Genomic DNA, 21,308 nt, shown 5'->3' with positions numbered 1-21,308 from the left:
CTGGGAAGAACAGGGACCTCAGTGGGGTACAGTACCATAGAGTCCTCCAGGGAAACTGATTTTTATTCGTCCGGATCGAAAAATTCTGTTTACTCTGATACGTTGCTGCCACCTACTGGAATGGGGATAATTAAACAGCTTCAGTCAATTTCCCTGCAATTAAGCCAACCAGAACAGAACACGGAGGAAAATTTTAAGAGCTTAAAACAAGAAATTCAGCAATCAAAATCCAATATCAGAGAACAGATAAAGAAAGACCTGCAGAGTATAAGTCAGGAATTAGCTTTGAACCTGCTTATATTCAATGGAACAGTTTAGATGAATGTTCAAGACACAGGGACAACCACTTAGTCTTAGACCCAACTAGATTTCTTTTGCCAAGCAAAAACCAGCAGAAAAGAAACTAAGTGAACAGGAAACAATAGGAGAACTGGATTTTGAAAAAAGAATTTGTTGAAAGTCCAAAAAAAAACATCCCAGTTGGTGAAGATCTTCTTGTTATTGAGCAGACCCACAGAGAACCAGGGATTAGCAGAAAGAAAAACTGGTACTAATCTTTCAAGACCTACCGAACACACCCCTGATGAAAAGTGATGAAGATTTTTTCAAAGACTCCAGGGCTGACTTTAGAGAAAAGCCACCAGAAATTATAAAAGGTCAGTCCCCCAGAACACTGCAAGAAAATGGATAGATTCTTTTGAAATTTCAAGAACCGTCTCAGGAGAAAAAACCTCAACAATATTTTAAAGATCTGGGCTTGCTCCTGGGTCAGGGGAGTGGATGGAATGTCACCCACCAATAAATGAGCAGGACTCATGAAAGGTCGGTTATCAAGCTACATTCCATCCCTCAGATCAGAGGGTGTCAAACTTTAGGCTCTCCAGATGGATCATTACAGTTCCTACTCATCCCCTGCCAGTATGATGCTAGCAGGGGACATGGGAATTGTGTAGTCCATAACATCTGGAGGGCCGTGAGTTTGAGAGATCTAGCCTGTGGGACAACCAGGGTTAGGACGGCACTTTCTCCTACTCACCTTCATAGAAACTGTGGGAGCTAGAATGGAGTTAGACTTGCCTTTGATGTAGGCAAGGTTAGAGTGTAGGACTAGGATTTGGGAGTCCCAGGTTTGAACCTTTACTCTTCCACGGAAACCCCATGGGTGACCTCTGCCTCTTAAGGTTGTTGTTGGGAGGATAAAATTGCAGCAGAATGATGGCATAATCTGTTTTGGGTCCCCATTGGGAAGAAGAATGGGGCATAATAAATATTAAATTAAGTACTGACCATTGTATTCTTGTACTACCCAGGTGTTTCTGTTCCTTTTACAGGACACTATTTAGCCATGCTGAGAACACAGAACCTCCATAGTCAGAGGCAGTATACTGGGGGCAACAAGGAAGGGGCTGTAACTTTCCTGCTGTTTCTGGGCTTCCTAGAGGTATTCAGCTGGCCCCTGTGGAAACAGGATGCCAGACTACGCATACCTCGTATCTAGCAGGTTCTGCTTATGTTATAGGTCAAATGGATATGCAGTTGAAGTGGTGGTTAAATAAAGAGAGATAATTGTTCTGCAGGGATCCACATTCTCTTACTTCCCTTCCTGTTTCAAGAGTTTGGCTAAAAGATTGGGGTGCCAACTCTAAATTCCTTCCCAGAAGAATTCTGTGACGTTAGCAGGTGCCCTTTTCCATTGAGGAAACTGTTGCAATGCAGAAAGCTGCACCTGTTTGATTTCTCCTTATAGGGCCGAACCAGCTTTTCAGAATCCCAACTATTTCAGCAGCACTGACCTGGATACAAGAGCTGAGGCAAGAGGAAAGGGTCTTTATGGTATGACACTCCTGTGGCTTATACTTCAGGAAAGTCACATGTTCACAACAAGGGCTCCTACATGGCGCCTGCCCACACCTTTTCTGACCCTCACCAAGTTTTTCTAGGAGTGGGTGTGGCCAGGCAAGGCTTTGCCCAGAAAAGCTTCTGATTGGCTTTGCATATTTTTTAAAAATGTTGCTTTGGCAGCAGCTGCCACCAAAGCATAAAGATCTATACTGTGATACTGAAGTTAAGCTGTGGCAACCATTTTGTTGCTGGCTCCGCCTCCTGTGGCAGCCATTTTGTGGCTGTGCCAACCATGCCATGTCAGAATTCCAAATATACCCACAGGCTCAAAAAGGTTGGGGACTCCTGGTTTAAATGATATGAACATCTGGGAGAAAATTTAGGTAAGTGTCCACCAAGTGGCGCCATTATACATGCTCAAGAAAGTAAGGAAATTCCTGAACTGCCTTATTTACAAATTGGGCAATTCACTGAGAAATCCTCTCCTCCCCTCATCACCCAGTGCTTCAGTTTAGGATTTTAGCAGGCACTGATTTGCTCTGTTTTCCTATGGGCTGCCTGTCATTTCGCCTGGTGAAATTCTTCTCTCCTCAATGCAACACTCTAAAAAGTACAAGAGATACTCTGGCCTGACCATTTGAGTTCACGCTTCAGTATGCCTTTCTTGCTATCACTCAAGGTTGCAAACCAATGCCTTCAGACAGCATAACACAGCCAGTGAATAAAATAACAGGACTAACATTACACAAATAGAGAGCAATGTGAACAATGTGCTGTCTACTATGAACAATACAGAAAACAGATTACCCGTTCAGAGAAGTATTTATCCCATCCACTCCAGCATTTCAGGATGACCATTAATTAAAATACTTAAGGTACCCTCAGGCTTACTTTATGCAAAACATTTATTACAATATATACATATATCTCACCTTTTTTGCTCCATGGAACTCAAAGTGGCTTAATTCAGAAATCCCAGCAGGTTTTATCCAAACACTGACCAGAACTAGGCATGTTTACAGTTTAGATTTAACAATGCTGCTGGATCACGTGGCCTCCAACCACACCCTGAGACTACTGTTTATTGTTCTAGATAATACTGTTACTTGTTCTGAGCCCACAGGATACAGTGGAACATAAATTTTAATAAATCAATTTATTTTAGCCACCTAACCTTTTGTGCAAAACACATACATACAATAAAAGCCAGTAACCTCTGTGACTACTGTCAAATATAAAAATGGCATGCCTGTCCATATTCACTGATGAAGCATTCTGCATAATTCAAAAGGCTTTCTATTTTCCCACTGATAAAGCATCAGCTCTGGTAAAGGGATCACTTTGAGTATTTTGACTTGTTTTTTGGACATTGCCTTGTTCCAACTTCAAAATGAATTTCTGGAAAGGACCCTACCTGGCGACTGACAACTCCAGGATTAGCCTACGTGGACTTACTGGAACTGAGCTTGTATCAGAAACAATCAAGTTCATCTTCGGTCTCCAGTGTAGCTCCATTTGCGCAGGCCTGCCAATCGGAAGACTTTTCTTCTTAGCCTTTGCAACAGAGGAGTGTGTCCCTCCCAGCTGAGAGTGGACCCTATTGCATTATATCCTACTGAAGTCCCTCTCTTTTCAAATCCCAATCTTCCTAGGTTCCTTTAGGAATCTCCCAATCCAGAACTGGCGACCCTACTTCATCCTAGAACATTGGGAGAGTGCAATGAACCAGGATGATAAATAAGAGACAATTAATACTGGGTTAACAGGAGTTAGTTGGTGGGTTTAGCTGGTTTGAGTTTATGACGGAAAAGAATTGTGAAACTGGATCAGGTGCACTCAAGTTCAGGAAGGGATTATAGCTAAAATGTATGAACAATATACCCTTACAAGAGTCCATCACTTACCCACTCAGCAATCTTTGTACTGCTGGCTTTGTAGCCAATCATATTATGATATGCAGATTAACCCCAAGGCAAGATCAAAGACCTCCTGCATTTCTAAGAGACCATTATGTCCCATCATAATCACCTGTGAACATCCCCAACTATACCAGGTATACACTAAGACCCTAGGAAGATGCCATAAAAGGACTGTCTGTGTGATTTCGATTTCGAAAACCTTTAATGGCATGTAAATTGTTTAAGATTAACTTAGCAAGATAATAACAGCCTTTACAACTTTACAATTTCTGACGAGTTAAAATAACACCATTTAAAAATTTAGCCACCGCTTCCAACAGCTCGTAGTTGTGGCTGTTTAAAAGATATATAACCTTCTGTTTATCTGTATTGCCTTCACTTCCAAGCAGGAAGGGGATTATGTGCTTCTTCCTACCTATCTCATAAAAAGGACAATTCAACAGCATATGAGATACTGTTTCCACAGAACCCATGCCACACGGGCATTTCCTTTCTTTATGCGGGATTCCAAGGTGGCGTCCAAGGCTAAAGGAAGAAGGCAGGGCATTACACCTAGCTAAGGTGAGTGCTCTACGCCACCGGGCCTCAACCAGGAGATAAAGGTACTGGGCTACAATTAATCTATCCACAGGTATTCCCAGAGAGATCGGGGAACAGGTTTTATTTTTTATTTTATTTATTTATTATTTAAACTTTTAAACCGCCCCATCCCCGAAGGGCTCTGGGCGGTGTACAACACAAAAATGTAAATACAGTTAAATAAATAAATTACTAAAACCATTTTAAAACAGCGATAGCAGTAAAAGAGGCGTCCGCCAACCCCAATTTTAAAATTCTCCCCAGGAAAAGAGAGGGGGAGGTGGCGAGCCATGTTAGATGGAAGGCCCAGGTGTAGAATCAGCTAAGGGCCAAACTGGAGGGGGCACCATTTCAGCGGCTGGACCCTCCAAAGGCCCGGGCGGAACAATCTCCGCTTTACAGGCCCCCATGCGGAATCTGGCAAGTATGGGTCCCAGAGCAGGGCCCGAACAGCCGGAGGGAAGGCTGTTCCACCTTTGGCCGGGCCAGGAGCCGTGAAGGCCCTGGCTGGGCCCGTGTGGAGGCCAGCTTCGCATCATTGAGGGGCCAGGGACCACTTCACAAATTGGCCTCCACAGAACTAAGAGGCCGTGCCGGGACATAATGCTGGGTGATGCGGTCCCAAGGTACGAGGGTCCCAGGTCAGTAAGGCCTTGAAGGTCAACACCAATACCTTTGAAGATGATCCGAACTCCACCGGGAGCCAAATGCAGCCATGGCGCAATAAGCAAGGCTGGAATATGGATCGTGAAATGGCGCGCTTGCCTGTGAGTAAGCGCGCTGCTGCATGTTGAACCAGCTTTAGTCCTCCGGAGCAAAACGCAAGGGAAGCGCCCGCTGTGAGAGCGCAGTTAAGCAAATAGGTTTCAACTCTGGAGGTGACCGCTGTAATGGATCACAGTGGCTAGGGGTCCGCTTTGGGAGAGAAAAGGGAGCCAGCCGTCGGGCTCCTGGCGGAGGTGGGAAAAGCAAATTGGTTATATAGGGCCACCTGGGTCTCCATTGAAAGAGACTTAATCCAGGTGGGACCCCCCAGGCTGGCGCGCAGACGGAGGGGTCGGCTTGGCCATGACCCTCCTACACCGGCGTGCTGGAAAGACTCCGGCCTCCCTCGCTGCCAAGCCAGAGGGGATCTCCGGCCTTCGATGGGTTCAGTTTTAACCTGCTCTGCCGCGAACCAACCAGCAACCGCTTCCAAAACAGTGCTGGAGAGCCGCGAGGGCGGTGAACCGCCCCTCCATCAACAGAATGAGCTGCGTGTCATCAGCTGCATTGGTGACAAGTCAGCCTCCAAAACTCCGCACCAGCTGGAGCATAGGGGTCGCATGTAGATATTAAATAGCAGCGGGATAGTAAAGCCCCCTGGGGTACTCCCGCAATCCGCTGGCACTTCCGGGAGGCCAAACTCCCCGATCCCCACTTGCTGACTTCGAAATCTCCCGGAGAAACGAGGCAATCCACCTGAAGGACAATGTCCCCGCGACCCCGGAGGCGCGCCAGGGCGGTGGGTCAAAAGGTGCGCGGATCGCAATTAAGCATCAAACGCCTGCGGTAAGATCTACTACAGTACTCAGCAGCGCCGCATCCGGCTCGGTCAAGCTGAATATCGGAGGTATCCGTGACGGCGACGCAGAACAGTCTCACGCCCCATGCCCAGCACGGGAAGCCGGACTGGAAGGGGTCGAAAGCCGAAGCGTGTCATCCAGAAAGCCTTGAAGCTGCTCCAACACTCACTCTTCAATTACCTTCCCAGAAACGAAAGATTCGGTAAACGGGGCGGTAATTGGCCAGATCCCTAGGATCTAACGTATGGTCTTTTAAGAGTGGGTGGACCCACTGCCTCCTTCCAACCCATCCGGGAAGACTCCTTTGCCCGAGGGAGCCATTGATGATACTCAACAGATGTGGGTCAGAGTCTCGCCCCTTGCAGGCTTTTACAAGCCAGTGAGGGGCAACGGATCCAGAGTGACATGGGGTAGTTGGTCTTAACAGCAGCTAAGGTCCTGTCAACAGCAGCTTCCAGAGAGCAGGGAAAAACTGGGGCCAAACAAGGGCCTGAAGGCGACGCAAGGGAGCTTCCAGTTCACTAATTGTAGCTAACGTGGGGGAAAGATCATGGCGGAGCCTTAACGCCACCTTTTACCCATCCGCAAAGCCCAAAAGCCTCAAGCAGCTTAATACTCACCATTGTGAATCTTTTGACGACCTTCTCTGATAGGGAGGTTAAAGTCCTAATCTATACGAAATAATTGTGGCCGGGCGAGAGCTAGCGGATGCGGTGGGAGGAGGAGAAGAAAGTCCTTCGCCTTCCTTCGCCGCTTGCATCTCATAGGCTTTCTATATAAACGTCCTATAAGATGTTCGCGCGAGCTCCTCGCTTTCACGATGATTTCCTCCATTATTCGCTTCCAGGCGCTCTAAGCACCTGGGTTTCATATGGCGCAACTCCTCTGTATACCACGGAGCTGCCGAGAACGAGGGCGTATGAGGACGCCGGGGGGCAACAGCATCGATGGTGCATCGAGAGCCGGGAGTCTCCAGTCCTCCACCTGCTCATCGAAAGTGTGCCGGCGGGTACAGGGTCCCGTAGGAGCATTCAGGGAAATCCAAGTGGATCCATAAGTCTCCGCTGGCGTGGGCATAAATCAGCCCGTCGTTTAGACAGGGGTGCAAGCGGCAAGTCCATCCGACCCTCAGGGCGTAATGGTCGGACCATGGCACCTCTATCAATAGAGGATACCACTCAAATTAAACCCCCCGCAACCAAGAAGACCAAATCCAGCTGCATGCCCGCCCTCGCTGAGTGGGGGGGCCAGAATTCTACTAAGGAGAGGTCCTAGCCCGCCGCCATGGATGACACTAGCCCTCCGTAGACATCAGAAGACGAGGGCGGGGTAATGTCGACATGGACGCTTGAAGTCACCCAAGACAATAAGTCTGGGGAACCGCAACGCTTCCAGTCTGACACTCACCTCCAGCAGCCGCGGCAGGGTCCGCTCTCCCGGTGCGCCAGGGCTGCACCGTACACCAGGAGAACGCCAGCCTCCGGCCAAATCCACTCGAAGCCGACGCATTCCATGCCGTATGCCATCTCCGGACGGGGACCGCCCCTGGAAGGGATAGGATTCACGGGATGAACAGAGCCACTCCACCTCCCCCGCCCTGTGTTCAGGATTGGTGGAGGCACGCTGAAAACCTGGTGGCGCGACCTGCGCTGACAAGGCAACAGTCTCGCCTTCGCGTACGCAGGTTTCTCGGTGACGCACGCCAGGTCCATTCCTGCTGGGCTCCAAGAAAATCCTGGAGCACTTTGGTCTTATTATTAATGGACCTGGCGTTAAATAGCACCCAAAGACGAAGCAGGGGTGTCCCCTGATCCCGGAACTCACCGCCGCTCTTCGGGATAGGTCGGAGGGTCAGAAGGCTTAACGAGCATAACCGTGCCATTATCTGCGATGGGCGCTCTTCTATCATATGGCCACCCGCCTACCGCAGTATCTACTCCCGTCACCCTATCAGCACTGGGATCCCCTAGCCCCAATTTTGGGTGTCCCCCATGACTCCCAAGCAACCTCCTCTCCACCCAGAGCCTAACTAGAATTTCCCACAGAAGGTGGGCCCTAGCTCTGCCAATAAAACGCTTCTAACCTAAACTAAAACTAGAAACTACAGACAGGCTGGGCTGACCTAACCATAGCTTCTACCCACAACTCAATACAAGAATACAGCCAATATTTACAGTCTATAACAAGTAAAAACTACAACACTCCCACTATACTACTCTCTCACTATACTCGTATAGATTATAAACACTATAACACAATCAAGAGTTTGGTGAAATTTAAAGGCCATTATAGGCCAGAAGAGGGTGCCAGGTGACAGAAAGAGCTGCTGCCACCAGCTCTCCGTGCCCCCTATAAGCTTATTAGCTTCCTCTAGCATCTGTTGAAACTCTCTGTCAAAAAGTCTCTTTTTGATAGCCCCATAGACCTCCTGCTCTGTTAGCATTAGCAGGTCTGTGTGATTTGTGTAGCCACAAGAAGTTCCTCCCACCACCCATACACAGCAAGGAGGATACAAAATCTAGATGGCCTCTTTTGAGAGCCAGCGTCCTGTGGTCGTTAAGAGCAGGTGGACTCTAATCTGGAGAACTGGATTTGATTCTCTGCTCCTCCACCTCAGCAGTGACGTGTTATCTGGTGAACCAGATTTGTCTCCAGAGTCCCCACTCCTACATTCCTGCTGGGTGACCTTGGACCAGTCACAGTTCTCTCAGAACTCTCTCAGCCCCACCTACCTCACAAGGTGTCTGTTGTGCGGAGAAGAATGGAAAATGAATTTGCAAGCTCCCTTGAGGCTCCTTACAGGAGAGAAAGGTAGAGCATAAATCCAAACTTGTTCTAAGTTTGTTTCTAGCAAGGTTCAATAGATCTCTATGCCTTTAAAAGCTACAACTGTTGGATTTCTGCTTGTCGTACAGTTGGCAAAGAAACATAACATCTCATAAGGAGAAATGTACCAGTTTTAACCAAGATTTAGAAACTTATTAATATAGCCTGTACTTGTGCATTCCTTTGCATATATCCCTCTACTTATGAGAGAGGAATTTAATACTCTAAGGACCAAAGTACAAGGTACTTGGGAACATCTGTGACTGTTTTCCTGATTATTAAAAAAATGAATGCACCAACATGGAATTTCCAGGTCGTTCAAAGCCATGGAACTGGCAAAGGCTGAATAGATTTAAAAATTTTCTCTGTAAGCCATTGATTTATTTCCACTACCTTTCTCCCCAGTGCAGCTTATACCATTCTTCATTTTCTCCTTACAACAACCCTGTGAGGTAGGTTAGGCCGAGAATGTACAACTGGCCCAAGATTACCCAGCAAGCCTCTATGGCAGAGCAGGACATTGAATCAGAGCATCCCAGCTCCTGGCCCAGCACCCTAACCACAGTTACCTCACGCTTCCTCCTTCCCAGTGCGAGAAGCAGGGTGAGATGCCCCCCTGTTATACTGTGATGCATTACAGACACACCATTAATGTCAATCATTAGGTTATTTATGTTTCTGATTTCAGTTATTTTCTTTATTCATGGTAATGATTGACCATAATGATCCCAAGTATGAATTTCTAGTTTATACTTCTTAGCAAACAGTTCACAACAGTAATTAGATACCTAAGGATGGTCAGTGGCCCACTAACTACTAAACTGAGTCTGGTCTAATTTGCTTACTCCTGCGTGAAGCACTCTTGCTGGAGTTTGTCCTGCAAGGGCAAAAATACCATGGGGCATGGAAGTTTGGAGGAACCCAATTTAATGGGGAAAATGGCTCATGCAAAAGGTTAAACACTCCCTTCCTTCCGTCTTCCCACTTCAGAGTCGCATTCAATTTAAGAATCAGGAAATCAATCATAGATCAACCCTCAAAGGGCAGTTTGACCCTCAGCTTGATTCAAACAACTGGGACCTACATTTTTCCACCTTGCCTGCATGCATTCTTCCTGAATCTTCATGATGGATGATAAGAACATTATCTGCGGAAATAAAAAAACAAAGGCAAAGAAGCAGAGAGAAAGACCGGAAAAGCCAACAAAGCAAGATTCTGGAAAATTACCAGCACAATAAACAAGGTGTTGGGATGGGTGGGTGAGGGACCAAACGGAAATTCATTTGACACTGCTAAATTCTGGGCAATAGAGTGGCAAACTGCTAGAATTTAATATCCTCACATCGTTGGTTTGTGTTCAAGTTTCATCAGTCTGCCTGCAGTTCTTTTCCACTCTTAATTTAATTTACACTGCAGTAGTTTCAGCCAAAGCAATGCAAAACTCCACAGGGATTTTTTTTTTACTGTTTGTAAGGTATGCATCATTCACCTCCTTAGGGAAGCTCAGATCAACTTATGTAGGCTCCTCAGGAAGAAGCTGACCAAGCTGAGACAAGTGCAGCAGCATTCGATCGCTCCCAGCTCAGGTGTTCAAAAGGATCAGCAAGTCAAATGCAACGATAAACATACAAACGGTGAGTATTATCAGATCAAATAGCGGCCAGCCCTTTGTTCAGATAAGAAAAGCAACAAAGCCAGTGTACCCAAAGGCAACACAGAGCGCCTCAACATACAACCAGAGGTGGGATCCAGCAGGTTCTCGCAGGTTCCCGAGAGTAGGTTACTAATCATTTGTGTGTGCCGAGGGGGGGTTACTAATTGGTGATTTTGCCACATGATTTTTGCCTTAGTTATGCCCCTCCTCTCAGCAGTAGCACGCAGAACTTGAAGCAGCCTGCAGGCATTTGTTTCTCGCCCAAGGACCGGTGCAGCGGCTGCGTCCTTGCCACAGCCCTACTCAGGAATGCCCCGCCCCAGAATGCCTGGTCACGCCCCCGTCGTGCCCCACCCCGCCCCATTGGCGCTACGCCACAGTTTGAATCCCACCACCATGAGAACCTGTTACTAAAATTTTTGGATCCCACCACTGCACACAATGCTTGCGGGAAAATATGATTTTGTAAGCGAGCCTAAATGTTGTGAACTGCGTATGCTCAAGGAGGCCTCTGCTGATGAGAACTGCTAGGAATCAGTTAAATGAAGAAATAGCAGGGAGGTGAAGAAACTGACTTGATCAATGCATTGAGAGTTCAGAGTCATGGAGGGAGATATTGTCAAGGGCAGGAAAGGATATGAAACAAAGGGGGAAAGACATGGAATTTGGGTCTCTACTGAGCTTATTTGTATAAGTCTGAATTGACTGATGGCCACCGACTTTAGGCAGTCAAATTAATTCTCAGAATACAGATCTATCAGTGGCCATTAGCCAGGCTGAGATGAAGGAATCTCTCAGCTCAGGGCTATTACGGCTCGGAGTTGTTGCTGGCGGGGGAAACAGAAGGGAAAGGCGGTTTCCTTCCTGCTCTGCCTGCGGGCTTCCTTGAAGCTTCTGCCTGGAGGGGGGCAGGCAGGAAGCAGAATGAGAAAGAACCAATTCCGTAGGACTCTGCTGATGCACTTTCCCAAGGTAGACTTTATAACTGGGAAATATATCAATAATGCCCCCCCCCCTCCCAACTACAATCCAGAGTTGTTGATGCAAGGGGACTTATATCTCTAGGATTTATGTTGCATTCATTCATTAAAAATAATTTTCTGGGTGGTGCCCCCCTCCCTTCACAGAGCTATGAAAAAACCCATACATGCAACAAAATGCATAGAGATGAAAAAGCCCAGCTGCTCTTACTTTCCAGCTTTGCACAAAATGAGGACAAAGGCCATAGGCTAACAGACAAGTACTAAAAATTCAAGAATTACGTCCCCCCTGCAGTTTATGAATCCTAAATGTATTTAAAGCTGAAACATATCACTTTGCTACCTGAATACAGGTGCCAGTTGTTCCTTAGACTAGGGTATGTCCTCAAACGTCCCCTGACACCCCAATTTGGGATTTTTGGGTCTGATAAAATTTTCTATTCAATGAATGGATGAGGAGGCGTGAGAAAGAGGAATTTTAAAAAAGCAACACTTATGTAAGGTCTTCCTATTAAGGCTGCACACTTACTTGGGAGCCAAACCACTGAAATCCTTGACACTTTCGAGTAAAGACTGCGCTCCGTGGGATTAAACCACCCCAGGTTTGGTGGGGCGGGGCTTTGGAAGATTCCACCAGCGGGCGGAAGCTACGCCTGGCGTCAGCAATGAAGGAAACCCCTCAGGTGTGCCTGCTTTCCCCCATCAGGGCATGCAAACGGGTTTTGCGTGTACCAGCCGCGACTGGCCGCTGGGTGGTGCCCTTTCCCCGCACCGCTTGCAAACAGGGAACTGCGGCAGCAAAAAGCAAAACAGGCTGAAGGTTAACATTTGCAAAAAAGAGAGAGAGAGAGCTGTAGATTTCCACTGGCGCGGGCGGGGCAGGGCCAGCCCTCCCCAGCTTGTAGGACCCCGCCCGCCCACGGAGCCGGATGAGTCATAGGGCGCCGGCTGCGTTTCTGCCGCTGGGGGCTTTTCCCGGCTGCTTATTGGGAGGGTGGAGGCTTTGGGTGCCGCAAACTGGCATTGCTGGGACCGTGGGCATACTTTTCTTCGTTTGCTGCACCAATCAGGTCTCTAAGGGCCCCGACCTCCCCCACTCCCCGTGGTGCACAACTCTGGCATGGAAAGCGGCGATCATGGCTCCTGGCAGGGCTTGCTGTGGGGTCGGGGGGACAAGACAGATCGCGCACGTGGGCAGCGGCGTGTTGCAATGCAGCAAGCTGCGGACAGGAAGGAGCAGACACCTAGCCGAGAGATGCAGAAGGACGGTCCGGGGGAGCGGTGAGAATGTGTAATACATTCAGGACCCGGATCCACGTTCTCACGGGACGGTGTGGATTTGGATCAGCGCTTTCTCGCTCTGCTCACGTGAACTCATGCGAGGGGGAGGGAGGAATCCCTGGGACGGATAAAGCTGTCACCTTCCCCCCTAGATTATAGGTGGAATGCGATTAGGGAAAACCTTCCTTGCGCTGTGAAACAGCGCTTAGGTGCAGATTTACTCCAGGAGACACAATCTCATTGGGAGCGGCCTGAGGCTATTTGCCCCACCAAAGCCACAATGCATAGTGGAGGTGCCCATGTCTTCTGGGGGTGGGGGACTGTACTATCCCAGAGCATACCCCTCTTGGTCTAACCTACCTCACAGGGTCTTTGTGCGAGTAAAGAACCACATTCGCCACTCCAAGCTTCCTGACGGAAGAGCAATACACTTGATACAGAGTAGCTTGTGAAAGTGAACCGAACTGTTTTAATTACTCCCAGGATGTTCACAAAGTACATTTGAAATTAACTGAAGCAGTCAGTATATGGGTCTTGCTCTAAGCAGGGAAACTTATGAAAAATGGATTCGTATTTTTCCATTTGTTCTGACCGTGAAGATAAATTCCTTGCTGGGCAGATAATATTAGCAACTCCACCTAGCTATGCCTCAAAACTGGCAAGGTCAGTTGCTACGGACAGGGTGGCAACAGCAGGACTGGGAAAATGAGGAGTTTGGATTTATACCCCACTTTTCTCAACCACGAGTTTCAAAGCAACTGACGAACTGCTTCCCTTCCTCTCCCCACAATGGGCACCTTGTGAGGGAGATGGAGCTCAGAGAGATCTGAGAGAACTGTGACAGCAGGTTTCATGTGGAGGAGCTGGGAAACAAACCTTGGTCTCCAGATTAGAGGCCACTGCTCATAACCACTCCGCCACATTGGTGGGGCTGGCCTAGAAGCCAGGCGGCAAATGTGTACAGAGCAACAAAGTTCATAGGCCGATTCAGGACCACCTTTATAGCCCCCTGGGCAAAGCAGTGCATGAAACATGTCCACATCTATGCACATGTGGTTGCAGAGGTGACTGGTACTGAATCAAATGCAAACATCCACTTGCAGAATCTTTAGTAAAATACATGCTAAATATGCATTTCCCAGTAACAAGTATTTATAATTTAGTATACTATAGCAGGGGTGGGCAACTATGGCCCTCCAGATGTTCGTGGACTACAATTCACATCAGCCCCTGCCAGAATAGCCAATTGTAGTCCACGAACATCTGGAGGGCCATAGTTGCCCACCCCTGCTATAGTATGTATCTATTGACAGCAAGTTACAACATACATAGATTGGCATGTGACCCCTATGTTTGCAGGGGCCCTGGGCAACCTCCCAACTTGGGTAGATTGCTAAGTTTTTAACCAACCCATCATAAAAACTACAATTTTAGCAGTTGGATCATCTAAAACCCAGGAGGGTGGGGGAAGAGAGGAGGAAGAGTCAAAAGACCTATGATGTTGCATCGTGTGTAGCTCTAAACCCACTTCTGTGGTCTGGGAGTGGTTGTGGCTCTTCAAGGACTCTGGGACTTTTCCCTCAGTGCTACTAGTGTTCCTTTAAGGAAAAGACCAAACCGCCTGTTGTAAACTCTTCTTGCTTGTGAAGACATCTTCCCCAAAACGGCTGTCACGTCATTATCCGTTAAGGGGTTAAAAACATTACCTGTAGATCCCACCCTGAACAGTGGTTGAATAGTTTCTAACTGCCTAATGCAAACAAATGATTTGCCTGTCCTGCTTGGGAGCTATTTGCTCCATTCACTTTTACTGGTTTCCAGAGCAGGGCTTTTTTTCCTTCCGGAGGCTGAAGGCTATGAAGGGCCAATTTAAGATACCTTTTCCCATTCTTGGTGTGGGTGAATATTGGAGGCAGATGCTAAATTTTCTAGGAGCCTGCATGCTAAATCACATAGCTGTTCATCAAGTCACGCGCTCTGATGCTAAACACGGGTGAATCAGAAGCTACCCAAATGAAGACCAGCTTCTACCTAAAGGAGTTAGCTGCACTGTTTCCTTAAGATGCTCTGCAGCAAAAGCATCACACTGGCTCAGAGGTAGCAAGAGCAGCAGATGACGTAATGCACAGCGGTGGCTCCCATCTGCCTCCCATCTCAATTTCAGCCAACCCACAGACAGGATAGGAATTTCCCCGTTGTGTAACGTCTGCAGCGCCTCCCCTGCCTCACCTAATGGAGATGGGGGGGGGGGGGGAGAGCCTCAGACACGTAGATTCACATTATCACTTCTGTGGCTTTTCACAGCAGCTGAATTGCTGTACAGGAACAAAACCAGGTCCAGAAGTTATGGAAAAGAGTCGTTTTGCTGCACTTGAAGTGGATTGTGGCTGGCTTGTTGCAGGCTTAAATCCTACAATTTATTAACTAGCAAGTCAACTGTAAAATCAGGCCAAGAGGGCAATCAAGTAAACTGATTTGCAAGCACTTTGTAGAAGGTCCATGTTCAGAATCTGTTGATCAGAACCCACTGGTCCATTCAACTAAGGCAGTGTATTTATTGGAGGCACTGACAATTTAGCATTGTTAAGGACAAGCCCTGGGTTACCGGTCAGCATCTAAAAGGCAACAGATGTCCTTTCTGTTATGAAAGATACCATAGCCCCCATCACATTATTGCCCAACTGTAACTCATAGCAGCCACCATGGCCTGGTGTGCAGCTTTTCAGCTTGAGACTCAAATTTGAATCTCCACTCTGCTATGGAAACTTACAAGTAACCTTCAGACAATCTCTCATCATGACCTACCTCCCAGGGTGGTTGTTAAGGATGGAGAAATGTTAAGCTACTTATTCCAAAGGAGAAAAAGAAGGTTGTAGAGCTAAATAAAATTACACCTACACATGGTATATCCATACTGGATGTCTAAAAGTTAGACTTGCTACCCAGTTGTGAACATATATCCTTATTTTTGAAAGATTCTACAGCCACCAGTAGCTTTGAACCTTCACTCGCCAAGAGAACATCCAACTACCAGTTTCATGGACCATTGTGGTTGCGTGCGGCCTAAAAATTTTTGAACTTGGGGCAAAAGCATGCCAACTGTAGGCCCACTGCAGCAATTACCTAGTAACAGTAGGCCCACTGCAGCAATGACCAGCCTGTTGTCAAACAATATTTCACAAGGCATTGACAAAGCAAGATAATCTCAAAGGAAGGCAAGTAATCCAGTGCTGTGATTCACGCTCACAGCCGTTGTGAAGTGTTTGCAGAGTAATCATGGATTTGGCATACAGCCACAAAACCAGTCCAATTCCCAAATCTTATACCATTACTCTGCATCCTTTTTTTAAAAAAAGGGAATTCATTTATACCCCCTCCCCTAAATGCTGCAGGTCTGAAATCCAGCTTCCTGATTCTGATAATTGTTTGTTTAACCTAGGCAGAACTTACAAAAGCCTAGTAATGCTGCACCAGGTAGCAGGGGGAAATTCCCTTTCAGGAAGGGGCAAAGAAAGCACTCAAAACATAAGAAGCCACTGAAGGACAGGTGGAACTCAAGCAGATCATAGACCTTAAACTTAAGGATGCTATTTTGCGGGCAGTGAATGGAGCACACAACTGAGTTTCAACTGCACAAACTGTTCCGTAGTACACCAGACATGGGTGACCATATTGAAAGAATGCACTTTTTAACATACAAAATACTACATCTGGTAGAATGTGGAAGAACACTGAACCTAATGGAAATAAGTATGCCAGACCACTTCCCAAGTGAGCTTCCTCTGGAGAAGGAGCCAAATAACTTTGTAATGCCGGGTGGAATACTATATTCAGAGATCGGCTAGTCAGCAAGACACATTTCTATGCTTAAAGGAGGGCCATTCAGACTGGAGAGCTGAGAAAGCAACACTCCCTCACTCTTGCTATGTACAGATAGCAAGTTGATTGGAATAACAATGAGCTTTAATTAAGTCAGCCATGCAGACATGGCCAAGCCTCTACAGTGTTAAAACATCATTTTGAAGTTCTGCCGGGGGGGGGGGGGGGGGGGGAGGGATGCAATAGGCTACATTTTTTGTATCCCTCTTCTAATTTTAAGTTCTTGTTCCACTGTTAACTTTAGCATTTCCCCCTGTGCTTTTATAGATGCTGGCTACACAAACATATTAAGTTCTTTCCTAGCACCTGCTTTTGGAGAACTGGAAGTACCAGGGCTCAATCTGCAGCTAATCAGGTACCCTGCCACCTAGATACCACCTTTCTCCAAATAGGAAGATGTGAAGATCCTTCACTACAAGGATAATAGAGATTCCAGGATCATCAAACACCTAGAACAAATTCCGAGACTGCCAATGTTTTTGGGCTTAAGATAATCATGTTACCTCTAAGACTCGCCCCAGGCCAGAACACACCAAATTAGCATGTGGTTTAACTTGTTTTATTCATTTTGCAAACAAACTTGTCTTCAGTCCAGCTGGACTTGTGAGGGAGCAGAAATTGGAACCCAATAAAATTGAAACCCAATAAAAAAGCAGCAGTAAGTCAGGAGCACAAGGGTTACAGGGGACTACAGCACTCCAGGTGGTGTGCTAAACCCAGCTACAGAAGGAATGGTTGATTGTTAAGACAAAGGAATTTTATGACAGCTGCCCACAGTCAGAGATGGTGATCTTCTTGCTTGTCTTGCCGTTCCTGGATCCGAAGCGCTCCATCGCTTGCACAATGTCCATTCCGTCTTTCACACGGCCAAAGACCACATGTTTGCCATCCAACCTAAAGGGAAGAAAAACAGATCAGGCCATTCTCGAACCTCTTATGAATCTATATTGTCAGTCCCCGCGAAGTCATTTCAAAGCCCTGGTGGCTACCATTTGGTCAACATTCAAAAGGTTCCAGGCCTAAATGCAGGAAAACAGGGAAGTGATGGTTACACCTCTATTTTGAGTAATTTTAATCAAAACACGTCTTCAGTGAACACATATGGTATTGTATTGTTGAAGGCTTTCATGGCCGGAATCACTTGGGTGCTGTGTGGTTTCCTGATCCTCTGAAGATGCCAGCCACAGATGCAGGTGAAACGTCAGGAAAGAATGCTGCTAGAACACGGCCATACAGCCCGGAAACCACACAGCACCCAAACATATGGTATTCTATTGAACAGAACCATTTAATTGGTTCACTGGCTAAATGTACTCACCATTCAGTCTTGGCAGTGCAGATAAAGAACTGAGACCCATTTGTATTGGCACCAGCATTTGCCATAGACAAGATGCCAGGGCCTGTGTGCTTGAGAATGAAGTTCTCATCAGCAAACTTCTCACCATAAATAGACTTGCCACCAGTTCCATTATGGCAGGTAAAGTCACCACCCTGCAGAAAGGAAGAACAGTGTTCAGCTGAAATATGTTATGTTGTAATGTCTACCCTATTGAGGACCCTGATTTGGGTGGCACAGAGATATTTTCAGATAAAAGGAGCCAACTATTATGAGATCTTAGGGAAGCACAGCCATTGAATAACACTGATCACAGCTACTTAATGTAGTCACAACACAAACTATGCTAACGCTTTAGACGTGACAACAAATTGAAATACCTCTTTATAATATATACATACAACTGCTACATACCTGGCACATGAACCCTGGAATGATTCTGTGGAAGCAGGATCCCTTGTAACCAAAGCCTTTCTCTCCAGTGCTCAAGGCACGGAAGTTCTCTGAAATAAGAGACTATTATTTGAGTACATGCTTTTATATGGGCTTAAATATTTCAAAATATAATTTAACTCTACAGGATCAGACAAGCAGTTTTTGAGTCAACAGAACCCCTAGGCCAACACACGCACACAATGATTAAAGTATCAGAAAGTTTACAAACCTGCTGTCTTTGGAACTTTATCTGCAAATAACTGTGGGAAAAGGGGGAAAAGAGAGCTGTTAGTTAACTTTGTATTTAATTTGGATACACACACTTATTCACACTTCAGCCTGCATGACAGGCAGCAACTGAATATTTATTTCTCCAAGTAACTAGATGTACAAACTTAATCTCATTGCTTTTTTTAACCAATATAGCTAGATAATGCTAAGCAAAGGTCATATTTTCCCTCTACAATATGCCTCATAGTCTTAATCATTCAAGATACTTCAGGATTATTCTTCACAGGCTGGGGCTACATTGGGTTGTACCAACTGCCACATAAGCTGGGTTGTGGAAGAATTAATATGTTGCCAGTGTTTATTAAAATGTACTTTCAAACAAGTGTAGTCAGTCATGTTTCTGCATCTACCACCAACTCTACATTGGACAAGGAACCAAGTATGGACAGGATCTTGATAAAATCAAATCCATGGGGCTGACAAAGCTGAAATCATTCTAAAGTTTGATTCATGGGATCAAGCCACAGGATTTTGGCTGAATTTGTCTGTGTAACAGCGAAGAACCCTAGAGGGAGCTCCAACAAAAACACTGTACTTGACTGAGGCAAGCTCCAGCTAAAAAATGGCCGGATGGCTTGTAACCTATTATAAGGAGACTGAGAAAGGCCACCAAAATTGGGGAGGTAATCATTTGTTCTCCATACTACAACCATCTTTTCAACTGTTATCCCACCAAGAGTTTATTGCTTATGTTTAGTGTGGTTGACAGTGCTTTTTGTCACAGGAGGGCTTGTCAGTCTGTGCTCCTCTTTCAAATGAATGATTTCGGAGTTTCAAGAAATGCAGTTGCCACTGCAACCTTCAGGCTGCTTACTGCAGACGTGCCATAAAGCATACTGCACATTAGAAAGAAGCATTTCTTGGGGCAGTTCCTTAATAGTATATATAAGACAACACATCAGCTTGACAACCAGCATGTTCCTCAGTACCAAAATCCAATTTTCTTGGGATTCTGTTGCCTTGTAATTGAACTTTTTACAGAAAAACGCCGCAGTATGACAGTTTAAGAGTGACCTGCATTTCCGTACATGAAAACATCTCGATTTCACTAAGGAAACAAGAAAGCCACATGAAGTAACAAGGCAAAAGGTCTATTTCAAAGCGAACCCGCCAGCACCACTTAAAAGTTGTCAGAAGGGTCGAGCTCAAAAGAGCACGAATCAGTGCTCGGGCACGCGCACACTGCGGCCGCGCCCGTTAATGTTCTGGTTCCCACCGCGCACGTCCCCGAATCCTTGCTACGTGCACGCACAGGACGGTTCAAAACACGGATTAGGGGCCGAAGGAAGGAAACCTACGCGCTCGACAGCAAATCACCATCGGGGACAGGCCAAGATTGCTACCCGCAAGATAATAGATTTAACTGCTAGACCTCAGTTGTTCTCCCGGAGTTAAAAGCCCCGAATTCAACAGAATAGGAAAAGCTGGATGCAGACGGGTTTTACAAGCTAACGGGTGGAAGGGAAGAGGAGCCAGACCTTCCACGATTCCTTTTCCTCCTTAAGCGACCTTTCTCGAGCAGAGAGGGACGCGCGCGCTCCTCCCTCCCTCCCATTGCAGCAAGAAAGGGAGGGGCGCGGGCAGAGAAGAGGCGATTAAAAAAAACCGGGGTGGGGGGGTTACGCCGGATGCCAATGAATGGCCTGAAAACGATAACGCCTTATTAAGAGAAGGAAGGCGAAAGGATACAATAAACCGGCCGCGGAGACAAAGGCGGCGGCAGCGTGCAAGCCAGGCAGTCCCCTCGGGGCAGGCTGCATAGGCCACGTGGAGGCACCGCCCGCCAGCCTGCGCGCGCTCCCGCGCATGTTTCCTTTTTTTCTCCTCCCGCCTGTCAGGATCGCGCGCAGCGGCCCCCCCCCCCCCCGGGGCTGCCTCCTCCCCCCCCCTCAGCACTTCCGCCCCCCGTCCCCATAGCCCTTCTCGCCGCGCGCTCTCGCTGGCTCCGTAAAATGGCCCCGCGCTCACTCCCTCTTTCCTGCCCCGCCAGGAAATGGCGCCCGTCGCCTCAGGCTGGCTCCTTCTCGCCTCGCTCTCCCTCCTGCCTCGGCACCCCCTCTCTCGCCCCCAACCGCCTCTTATACCTCGAAAGTGACTTGGCCCAGAGGCTCGCCATCAGCCTGCACGTCGAAAAACACGACCGGGTTGGCCATGACGGGAATGAATCGCGCGAGGGGGGAGAAAGAATAAAAGCGTCGGTGCCCTGAACACCACCAGCGACTGCTCTGCGGGGGCGAGCGCGGCGCAGCAAGAAGAAAAGCAGGCGCCCGCGGGCTTTATATAGCCGGTGAGAGGGCCGTTCCCGCCTACTCTCCGCGACCTTCCCTCACGCGACCTCGCGCCAATCAAAGCTTGAAAGGTTGCAGAGTGAAGCCTCCAGCCAACCAATCCACACTCGAAGTTAGGACCGAGGGCGGTTCCCTAGCGTCCCGCGCCTTTCAGTGAGGGTGGTGACTCGGTGAGAGGCGGGAACCAAGAAAGGTATGTACTTTGTTTGGCGCATGCGCTGTGCTGGGCGGTTGGCCGTTGAAAAGGGGAGGGGGAGGCTGTACCCCTTCACAATTTTATCTTATTCATGTTTACCGTCCATAAGCTCAATGGGCATTACTGTCAAGCAGGTGTGCATAGGATTGGGAAAACAGGATAGGAAAGGGGCCTGGGGCAAAGGAGTTTTTCTTTTTCCACATATCTGTCCTTGAGATTTGAGCTCCTGTCACAGGA

General features: G+C 47.3%; 1 protein-coding gene across 1 annotated transcript; it reads right to left on the bottom strand.

Annotated features, from left to right (window-relative positions):
* Positions 1-17,068: 17,068 nt before the first annotated feature.
* On the bottom strand, positions 17,069-20,853 carry PPIA (peptidylprolyl isomerase A). The gene is made up of 5 exons (XM_048512714.1): positions 20,672-20,853; positions 18,526-18,556; positions 18,276-18,364; positions 17,844-18,016; positions 17,069-17,419 (listed from the first exon to the last, which is right to left on the bottom strand). The coding sequence occupies exons 1-5, from the start codon at positions 20,738-20,740 to the stop codon at positions 17,284-17,286; spliced, it is 498 nt and encodes a 165-aa protein (XP_048368671.1). The 5' UTR covers positions 20,741-20,853; the 3' UTR covers positions 17,069-17,283.
* Between the last annotated feature and the right edge of the window lie 455 nt (positions 20,854-21,308).

Source organism: Sphaerodactylus townsendi, linkage group LG12 (genome assembly GCF_021028975.2).
Source record: "Sphaerodactylus townsendi isolate TG3544 linkage group LG12, MPM_Stown_v2.3, whole genome shotgun sequence".
NCBI lineage: Eukaryota > Metazoa > Chordata > Lepidosauria > Squamata > Sphaerodactylidae > Sphaerodactylus > Sphaerodactylus townsendi.
The sequence above is the reverse complement of the archived record's forward strand: the minus strand, read 5'-3'. Positions and strand labels throughout refer to the sequence as shown.

Bases quoted from the DNA above. Each gene is read 5' to 3' on its own strand.
- PPIA (XM_048512714.1), bottom strand. From the start codon at position 20,740: ATGGCCAACCCGGTCGTGTTTTTCGACGTGCAGGCTGATGGCGAGCCT. The intron at 18,557-20,671 runs GTATAAGAGGCG...CTTTTCCCACAG, and splicing joins TGGGCCAAGTCACTTTCGAG to TTATTTGCAGATAAAGTTCC. The intron at 17,420-17,843 runs GTGAGTACATTT...TCTTCCCTTTAG, and splicing joins TGCACTGCCAAGACTGAATG to GTTGGATGGCAAACATGTGG.